This window comes from Anarrhichthys ocellatus, unplaced genomic scaffold, assembly GCF_004355925.1.
Source record: "Anarrhichthys ocellatus isolate YVR2014 unplaced genomic scaffold, GSC_Weel_1.0 scaffold12, whole genome shotgun sequence".
NCBI classification, from domain to species: domain Eukaryota; kingdom Metazoa; phylum Chordata; class Actinopteri; order Perciformes; family Anarhichadidae; genus Anarrhichthys; species Anarrhichthys ocellatus.
The window spans coordinates 56,053-67,169 of NW_022280042.1; the positions used below are offsets into that span (position 1 = coordinate 56,053).

Below are 11,117 nucleotides of genomic sequence, written 5' to 3' on the forward strand. Positions count from 1 at the left end.
GACACAAACACGGGTCTTCTGGGTGAAAGTCCTGTGTTTTTATTTTATCCAAACCTAAATAAATGCTGGGCTTGTTGACCCGTCCACCCTGGGCCCCTGGTAAGCCTGTTCAATAATCCATCCTCGCCCATGAGGGGTGACTCAGCGGTCGTCCACTAATCGGGCGATTGGTAGTTTGATTCCCGTCTCCTCAAGTCGAAGAGTCTTTTGGCAAGATACTGATCCCCTAATGGCTCCTAAAGGCTGACATCGGTGTGAATGAGCATTGGTTGACATCCTGATGAGCAGGTTGGCACCTTTGTCATCAGAGGTGTCATCATACTGTTAACATGTAGTGTACAGCGCTTTGATTGGTCGAAAGACTATAGGCGCTATCTTCATTTACCTTGCTGCATGTTTGGAATATGCAGGAGAGACTTCAGGCTTCTATCTGCACTCATCACTCTAGAAACTTGATGAAACTTAAGGACAGTGACTCCAGCTGTCTTTGAAATATTTCTAATCAAAGTAACTTGGATCCACTGAATACACTATACAACTGTTTTCAGAGGTATAGAGTAGGAGGTGAGTTTGAGGTGGAGTAAACTCAATTGACTGTGTCACATAAACTCAGTGGATATCGGAATATTGTGAGTACCATGCACCCCGTATCAAGCATGATCAAAGTTCTACTTGTAATATTTCACTAATAATCTCAGCGATGGACTTCTCTCCTCAACTAACCATCACACACACACTCGTGGTCAAGGCGGTCTAAGAGTCTGACCTGCAATGAGGCTTGGTGAAGTAAAGGTGACTCACTCACTCTGTCAAAACCCCTGCTACACATACAAAACCACAAACGCACATAAGAGCGCTCAAAGACACACACCGCAACGCCCTCTCCCTCCCTTTCTCTAGCTCTAACCACAGCTACTTCCTCGGTGAAACTGTTGGCTGAGGGGGGCAGGTGGTTAGTTTGATTACACACACACATGCTGACTCCAAAGCCACAATGCCAGATTAATAGAAGAGTAAGTCAATCTCTCCTGGGTGATGCTCAATGTCGAAGAGAGAGTCAATTCCGAAGACCAAAAGTTATCAACAAGGGGATTCGGAGAACCACATACCAAAACCAGAGAGAGAGACAGAGAGGGATAAAGGAAGATGTGCACGGCGACAGAGAGAAAGAGCGGAAGCAGAAAAGAACTGTAAGCAAGTCAAGAGAGAGAAAGAGACCACAAGTAGATGTAGAAAGACGCAGAGTGTTTGGTGGATTATTCTGCATCTAAGTCACTGGTTGACTGGAAAAACCCCAAGGAGCTTTTTCTACCACCTCTGCCCAGGACCGGGACACCTCTGCTAGGGTAAGAGTACCACAACCATAGCCTCTTCACCTGCTATGTTGTTCAATGATGCTTCTTTTAATGCTGTATTATACACAAATATAATATATAGTTTATCAACTTTAATAGGTCTTTCTGCTTGAATCACAAGTTTTACACTAAAAAAGGAAAGGGGCTTCAGGGGAAAAGCCAACTGCGTTCAGTTCTACAGCACATGATTCCCTAACATGGTGCTGAGGTTACAGGACACCTCGTCGCTGTGAGTTTGACAGTTTGATCACGCCCCTCATCACTTTGTGGGTAGCAGAGGGAGTGACCAGTGCTCAAATCACAGATGGAGCTATAGAGCGGTTAACAACGCCGGCCCCTCTGCTGGTTAACTGCCTCTTGGAATTGAGGCGATGCATCAAACGAGTGTCGGCCCACAAGATATGGCGTCAATCAATTTACCAGTACAGATAATGTCAGTCAGCACCAAAGATGTATGCTGTATGTGCTCTCACTGCAGAAAAAATATAAGTAAAATTTCTTCATTGTTGTTATTATATATATGTACTGGTATCAACGTAATCTCACAGAAATACCGTCAATGACCATGACCTCTTAACATTGCATGCATTACATGGGGTGACGCAAAATGTGTTCAAATGACATGTTGCCTCCACAGAAACAACTTATTGTTAGATTACTTATTCTAAAATAATAATGTTGACTCTCACTTCACATTGACACAGGTCTCCTGGATGAAGAAGAAACCAAAGAAGAAACCATTTTTATTGTCATATATATATACACATACACGAAATTTGCCTTCTGCATTTGATCCATCCCTGTATATAGGGAGCAGTGAAAGTCCTGTGTTTGACCCATCTGTCCACCCCGATCTCCATCCTACATTGACTTTCATCAAAACATGTTACGGTTGTACCTGTGAATTTGTGTGACCAAATCATCAAAGGATCCTAATTGACAAACTTTAACTTTAAAACCAAGCCGGCATGACACAAATTGTTTTCACCAGACAAAGTGAAAGGCCATGGTTACTTGTGTGCTGGTTTGAACATGCTAAAATGTCCCTGTGGTCCGGTTTACATGCATAGAGCTTTAAAGATCTGCATATGTGAACATAAAACTGCAATATGCAGACAAAACATGGACCATGCACAAAGCTAACCACTGCTCTGCAGCATCATTCAAATGAGAATTGTACACCTGTTTATGTGTTTGCCTTTTCACCGTTGTCCATTTTGACTCTGATGAAGACATGTTTTCATCTTCACCCTACCTCTGAGCAACATTTTAAACTAATGCACTGACCCAATACAGCAACATGTCCTCTTGTTGCATAGACATGATTTCATTGAGCAAAAAGTGCTGCTAATAACCTTCTGGTAGTCTAACCTTGTTCCAGACTCTCATTGGGCCGCCTCCTTTCTCAACTGTCTCCGGTTCAAATAGGTTTTGTTGCTGTTGTGTTCTTTGGCTGCTGTTTCTGCTATTTGAAGACACTGTCGACCAAACAGAGCTCATTGTAGGAAGATAATGGTGACATCCTTGTCACACTGTGCCTTCCAATACCCAAACCACCATATTATTTAGTATGAAGAAAATGAGTATGTTCCAGTACACAGTGTCAAATACAGTATCCCAAATATACCATGATGTTTTACTACATCCGCTCACATTTTGCAGAATAGAAGCCAGCATGCTTTTCTGCTTATTCTGACCCACAATGTGCAAAAGAGTGCCATGTTCTGAGGAAGTAGTATGTCCCAATGGAAATCCTCATGCATGCAACATTGTGCACTTTGTAAGTTCAGCTGCAGTATGTACTCAAAGTAAAAAGAAAAAGTAAGTGATTTGGAACGCAGCCACAGATTGTCCTTATGTCCCTCTGTCCTCTCCAGCCATGCTTTGCCTCCTTTGTCCTTTACCTGACTGCCCCACTCATCTACCCACCTGTTCCCACTTCTGTCATCAGCCCTGCAGTCACCTGAACTTCCCCTCCCACCTTCTCACCAGTCCTCCAGATATTGAACCAGCTCATTCTCTTTCACCCATTGTCGGTTTTTCCTGGTTGCTTTGTTGCTTTGTGAATGTTGACCTGGATCTGGAACTACCTGCATGTTACCTGTACCTGGCTGTAAGGTATTTCATCAATAATTCATGGAAGTCATGCTGATGCCTCCTCAGTCCTTATTTGGCTCCTATTCTCGTCCTACATCACTAGCTAGATACCGAGCTACATCCACTAAATGTGGCGCCCCGTACATTCCTGTGAGAGTTGCTCAGTGGTGCATGAAGCCAAAAAAGTTTGACTTCCTATATACAATTACAATGATCATTGTGGCAATTATTTAATGATATTCCTCAAGTGTCAGAAATGATGATTGCCAAGGATGCTGGGTAAAACTACAGAAACAAAATCCTTGGAATGAATGCAATGCATGGCACCAAATGGTCTTTCTCATTCACTTGTTAACTACTCACATTCAAATCACAGGTCACTCTAAAGCAGCACCATTTCCCTGTTTGCTGAGAGTAGTGAGCAGCTAGGAGAATTTTTACTATTTAACAACCTATAAACTGACTTCAGGTCAGGAAACTTTCAAATCCTCTGAGAGAATACACAGGAAATGACCTCATATGTGGTTTGTGGTTCAGAGGTTGTTGTTGATGTTTCAGCTTGTTGGAGTATCTCCTCTTGACCTTTCATCGTATGTGTGTTTGTGTAAATGTTGTACTCGTACACAGATTTAAAAAAGGGTGGAGAGGAAGAAACATCTAAAGAATAATCATTTCATGGCCTCCAACAATATCTTTGAGTCTCTGTCATCCTACCAGTCAGCTTTCAGACGAGGTAAGTGTATTGTTCCTTCTATGTTTCATGTGCACCTGCTGTTTGGCTGCTCTGTTGGGTGTTTCTCCTGGTTTTCATGGGTTGATAAAGTTTGAAGTATTTCACGTGTATTTCATGTGAAATGTTGAACTTATTTGATTGTTTGATTGTTGAAGTTTCTGCGTGAATTATTTTCTTGAATGTTTCTCATAAGGGTTAACATCTGAGCCTGTTTCCACGCAGCCATTCAGCAGATACAGCTTCATGTTAAAACGGCACTTTGATATAAAGTTAGCTGTGAACAGCGAGCTGGTTGAACAATGCGTGGGTGTTATAAGCTGCTACAAAACATGTAATAAAACCTCAGATTTGTTATATTATGTGTCAGGCTTTTATTGTGGAAGGTAAAAATTGAAGGAGTGGATCTGCGTTTGGTTGAAAGGAGAAAATGAATTCGCATGAAAAAAAGCCCCTGAATTGTTTCCAGGGTGGCGGCACGTAGTCTTCAGAGGTCGTTGTCATTTCCCGTGTTTCTGTGAGATCACGCTGGTGAAGGTGAAGCTGCTCTGTACAGCTACATTCTTGTACCCGCTGCAGGAAGCTACAAGTCGTCTCTCTGGTGCAGTAGCAACAGTGCATTTGGAGGTTGAGGTTTCTTGCCAACATGAGAGAATATCCTGAAGCAGCAAGTTCCAGGTCTCACGCCTGCCTCTGTGAGCCTGCAGCCTACCCGCTAACAGGGAGGATGACAGTAGGGAGGAGAGGGAGGAATGTAGCACACATTCCCTCCTGCTGCATCAACCAGCAGCTGTGTGAATGACTCTACATGTCTGCTTCATTTTCCCAGCACTGGCTGTCCCTATATGACTCAACAATGAGATCATAATCAGCATATGAAGCTTTTTGCCTCCTTTAGCTCATTGTTTTAGTGTTCAGGCCTGCACACTCTGTTCTCCTCCACCTGGTCTCCAGCAGCAGCCATAGTGGAACATTTAGCAGCTAAAGCTGACTCCAAATGAATGCTAATGTTTCCTCTTGCAAAATACGAAACCATAACTTGGACACTAGACAATAACTGCTTTCATTTTTACAGTAAAGCTTAACATTAAGCACATGAGAAGAAGTGGATGTATCTCCAGACTGATACAATCACTATTGAGGCCTTCACTTCATTCAATATCATTACCATAGTGGTTGATATAGTCTGATTAAAGAATCCCCATATTGTTTGTCTCCAGTAGTGGTTGTCTTTGGTGCGGAAACTGCCAAGAACACTTTGTGAGTGTGTGTGTTTCCTGTTGATTAACCCTCATCCTACCAACGTATGCAACACATGAGCATTACTGACTCCAGAACACGCTGTAGGAAACAACCAGCACAGCAAAACGTTTCATTGTTATTAAAATTCATCTGCATATTCTGTCAAATTAAAACAGATGGATCACAAGAGGAATGTGTGTCTGCTGCATCTGTCTGACTCCTTCACCCCCTTGATAGTGTCATACTTTAAATGATGTCCCATGACAAACATGAACTCAATAAGTAGATCCATCTATTAAAACAAACGGAGTAATTGGGTGCTTTTGACTGGGGTCCCCCAGGAGCCTTATCTTTGATCACGTGAGGACTCACAGGATCACCTCTCTCAGGATAATCCATCTAGTCAGGCTTCAAGTAATGTGTTTGTGTTTCGTAAGAGCACGGACCAATTGGTCCTTCTCATTTCTCAATTTTGTGCCACCTCGTTTCCTCACTCCATGATCCTACAAGAAGATTCCAGCACTCCAAGACATCTGCTGCTGTGTTTGTGTTTTGTTGAAGGATGTTGTATTTTCACACCAAGACCTTGAGTGGGCCGGATGTATTAACTGATTGTTTTGATGACATGGAGGTGGTTCTCTGGGGACGGCAATGTTGATGGGCCATCGGCTGGTCCAGACATGATCATCAGACGATGAATGAAAGTAACATCATCTGCTCGATGGATCGGCACATTGTGTTTTAAACTTTGAGGCAATGCCCTGACTTTTCATCTCTCCCCATTGATATTCCCTTCAGCCCCAGCATGGTAGCATCATCGTTGTGATGAAATGCTTTAAAGCTGCATTCTCTCTAGTGTCCACCACGGGGCGACTCCTCTGGTTGTATAGCAGTCTATGAGAAAATGACTCTACTTTTCTCTTGATTTATTACCTCAGTAAACATTGTAAACATGAGTTTATGATCTCAATCTCTAGTTTCAAATCTTCTTTAACACCTGATACAAACATGATTAGATCATGTGGAGTACGGCACATCTGTTATTGTTTGGCAACAAGAAGGTGGTTCCTTGTTTTTTAGCTATTGTTAAGGTTAGGGGAATGAAAGTAAATGCAATGTACTCTGAAGTGACGAAAACAAGTTCAAAGACATGAGATCTGTGTGCTGTGGTTACATGGTTGGAATGGCGTCTGTGCCTCATCTACAGTTTGACACCGGATGCTTATATACAACAGTTTTGTTTTCCTCCGTCAGTCACTGTGATCTGCCCAATACAACCACATTAGTGTGACAGATTGTGTGGGTTTGTGATCTGACCTCAGGCCTGCTGAATCCTAGCGTAATGAAGGAAAACAGTTCATCCTCACTGCAGTTTATGTAACTCATTTAGCTGATCAAACCACAGCATGTTTCATTTTAACTAGTATGAGCTGATCAAATCACATGTGGTTAACCCATCAGTGGTTAACAATCAAGGTGACTCTCATCTGATTGGTTTCCACCTCCTGCCATCCTATTGGTTGTTGGTGAGTGGCAATGTCATCGCTTAACTCTCCTCCAATCTTCACTTCTACAACATCAAATCTACTGAACACATGTTGCTGCTTTATCTCCGTAAACACAGACACGTCTGTTGATCTAACTTGGGAACAATTCTACCACACACACTGCTGCTTTTTCCCTTCAGTGTGTGTGTGTGTATGTGTGTGCAGTTACTGTAGCTGTTCCCTTGTTGAGATGATCTGCTCTGACTTATCTGAGCTCGTTCATCTGAGGCAGAGAGCACAACACGAGACAGTTTACTGTTAGCTTTCAACGGATGTTTGCATTTACTCCAAATGGTACTGACTGTTCCAAGTTAACATGAATTATGTTTAAGCATAATAAATAGTGCCTTTAATGACGCGAAACCCAATTCAAGCATTTTAAATGGCAGACAAGTCATAGTGTATTCTTACCTCCAGCCGTCTGCATGTCCAGCTGTATGAAAATATGTCTTGGGAATAGAAATGAGAGACGCATAATAACAAAAAGACATAATCACTTAATCACGTTCATATGTGCAAAACTAGCTGTGAAATGGGGTTAAAGGGTAACTTCAGTCTTTTCTAACCAGGACCCTGTGTTCCCTTGTGATTGTGTCTAAGTGACTAATGGGGACAACAAGTTCAGAAGCTGGTCCAGTATTGAGGGAGAACGCTGCAGACTGCAGCCGCTAAACAAGCTGCTCCATGAAACCCTTTGGAGGGAGTTCTGATTCCAGTGCTCAGAGACATTCCTTTTCTTTTCTTGTATGACGGTGGAAAGTCTCCTGAATGTCACGAGTACCTGCTGTCCTGTGAGCGGAAGTCTTGAAGTCGTTGTGGTTTTCACACTTCATGACTGAGTGGCGTCTTTTATTGGGGAGCTCCATAGAACGGTGAGCGAGTGGAAAATCAGGGCTAAAGTTGTGTCGTGTGAACTAAGCATGAGATGAATAAGAACATAAGTTGTAGGAGATGTGCGAGCAGCCTGAAACAAGATCTACACTTGATTATTGCTGTCTGGACCAAACCTGAAGGCCAATTTTCTCAACATTACAAAACATTATTAATTTTACATCAAAGTTCACTTATTAAGAGTACCAATGGCCATTTTAAAGGTATGGACTTAAATATACAAGTAAATGAACATCATCCTTAAAAACTGTGTGGTTCCTCCGACATCTTTTCAGAAACTCTAAAGGCTAAAGATGAGATGTATTTCATGCAGTGGTGTGTCGTCAGGGCCAGCTAAGTCTTCTCTGCTGGCCTAAACAGAATCACGAAGTTATAGCTATTTTATCATTTAATAATTTTTCACAAATACACTACATGTATTCTAATTATTTTCCCCATTATCTTATGTTCTCATTGCACAGCTACTGTCTTCCTCAGTTGCTCTGCTTCCAGTGCAGCTTGTTTTAAGTAGAGCTTTTATCCAATCAGATTCCACCTCTGTGTCTCTAGGTAAGAAGAGAGGCCCGAGGCCATCTAGGTAGACTTTGCAGATTAAAGAGAGCTCTGGACTGAACCTAAACAAATCTCTGTGCAGATAAGAACGTTATATAGTTTGTAAATATTTAAGATGAAGTCTAATAGAAAAAGTACAATTTACAAAAAAATGAATTGATTGTGGTACGAATTGAAATGATATCTGTTATTGGTGAAATGTAATAATATTCCTGTAATCTGTCACTTTTGAAGAACATCTGTTTCTCGTGTCTTCATTAACTTCATGTATTCATCAGGAGTCCCCTTGTCGTTTCCTTTCCTTCATCCCTCCTTCCCCGCTGCATATATCTCAGATGTTTGGCTGAAAACGAGAGCTGCTCCACGTTGTTTCCGTGCATTTCCATCGTCGGCGTGTTGGATTTGCATTGTTCCCTTCCCTCTGTTTATACGTTTTAAACTGCTTCCCAGCGTGTTTTGATGCTTTTCTGAAGTCCTTTTCTTTAATTTACGCCTCTCGTCACGTCAGAACCCATCATGTTGCATGCTCCATCAGCCTCTTTCCACTACATTGTTCACCTCTCGTTGCCGGCTGTATGCTCCTGTCCAGAGCTGATTCTGGTTATCTGGAGTCTCCACCTGCTGAGTGTGTTATCAGCAGACGGCAACGCGGAACAGAGGAAACTCCACAGGTCTGCTTCAGGCTGATTCTAAAGGAGCCGATACTGACTCTGAGTGCAGCCCCATTCAGACGTACGCATGTTCACAGCACTTCTATATTCTCACACAACACTAATATATGAGCTTTCTCACATTCATAACTTATCAGCACACTTCAGTGAATAAAGAGTGTTGGGAGGTCACTTCCACAGCAGTACAGTCACATATGTGGCTCAGACTCCAGAGAGATGGATATCATCCAATGATTCATTCGTTAGGAGTATCTAATGTCAGAATGATGCAGCCATCACAAGTTCACACGGTGATGTTGCTAAATGTCTTATTTTGTTTTAACAAAATATTATATTTACAACCACAGAAAAAAATCATCAAAAATGTTTATTTTATTCTTTTTTTAATTTAAAATTCCCATAAGAACTGAGTGGATATTGAGAATACAATGAATATGAGACCCAACAAAAATATGCAAACATTCAAATACATATGCATATACACACACACACACACATGTTTGCCCCAAAAAAATTACAAGATATTAAAATAGTAAATAAGGAAATTAGAAAAACAACAATAATAATTATTATTAATAATAATGACTGATAATAATTAATAAAGACACAAAACAATAAAAAACAAAGCAGACACAAAAATAAAAAGTAAAAGCTACATTTAAGTTAAAACATAAAAATAATACCTGTATTAATGTCTGAATTTTAGTTGCAGTATCACTAAGAATACAATTGTGTATTTTCCTTCTGAAATGAATAATACTTAATACTTAATCATGTCACAACCCCTGAGATTCATTTGTATAAATACTTCTGTAATGCAGGACTTTAATGTTACTGGAGTATTTTAACATTGCTGAATTGGTAAAGTATGTGTATGATTTGTTGTAAATGAGCTAGATCTCTGATGATGCACAGCTAACAGCTACTTGAATCAGTAGTCCTTTATTGTCATCATCATGCTTTGTGTCTGATCGGTTAACTACCACAGACCCTCATGAGAAGCTTTTCCTTCTTTATTCAACAGCGTGTCTTAAACCTGAACGGTCTGTTTCCTGTTCAATGCGTCCGTTTGTCTGTGCGACCGCAGAGCCAACAAAACATGCCACTTTAATATAGAATACATAAGTCACTATGGCATGACTAGTCATATGTGTACACATTTATGAATACATTATTATGAAATGTAATATAACAAATTGTATTTTCACAATAAGAGCTAACTTTGATTGACTGGAAGGTGTCAACTGTCATGAAAAGTCATCAGTAAAAATGTCATGAGGCAAACTTTTGTAAAAGGAGCATTTTAAAATGATGAAGTCTATAAGAAAAACCATTTTGTGCTATTGCTTGTCAGTTACATGTTTTCCTTTAAAGAACACACGGCAGTTTGCTCATTCTTGTTTGACTAACAGAGGCTGTTTCACTGTGTCAAAATGTCTGTTGGCCGTGTGTGGGTGTGTGTGTGTGTGTGTGTGTGTGTGTGTGTGTGCGTAGGTGTGTGTGCATGTGTGTGTGTGTGTGAGAGGGTTAGAGATAGTGAGAAGGAAGCAAGGAGAATGTGTGTGGCAGAGAGACCGTTAGAAAGACAAGGCCTCACATTCAACACACAAACACACACAAACACCAACAGCAGAGCATTAATGTTGCTGCTAGCTTATAGGGAACATGTACATAGTTTATTTTTACCTTGCAGACATTTATTCTGTTTGTACATCATTATGTAATATGATAAAATATTACATATACTACACATAATATACCATTTGAATGTAGAAATGTTTGTAAATGAATAACTAAAACTAGAGAAAGAGAGGATCTGTGTGTGGCATCCAGTTTTGCATTTACAGTATATTAGTTAGCCATGATGGTGAACCGCACACACACACACACACACACACGCACACACGCACAAATTTACCAAAGCCATAAACCCAGCCGAGTTTTACAATAAATAACCACAAGAGAGGGCTCACTGGACTTCAACTGTGTGTGTGTGTGCGTGTGTGTGTGTGTGTGTGTGTGTGTGTGTGTG

At 41.0% G+C, this 11,117-nt stretch overlaps 1 protein-coding gene across 4 annotated transcripts in view; it reads left to right on the top strand.

Moving 5' to 3' along the window:
- The first annotated feature begins 975 nt into the window (after nt 1–975).
- Nucleotides 976–11,117, top strand: part of runx1 (RUNX family transcription factor 1) — a 53,856-nt gene continuing 43,714 nt past the window's right edge. For 2 of the 4 annotated variants that reach the window (XM_031851837.1, XM_031851838.1), the window contains exon 1: nt 976–4,185. Coding sequence is in view for 1 of the 4 variants with exons in the window: in XM_031851841.1 (XP_031707701.1) it covers nt 4,128–4,185 (58 nt within the window). In the remaining 3 variants the exon portion in view is untranslated. The remainder of the gene's footprint in view (nt 4,186–11,117) is intronic. The other 2 variants (XM_031851841.1, XM_031851840.1) reach the window with 2 other exon arrangements.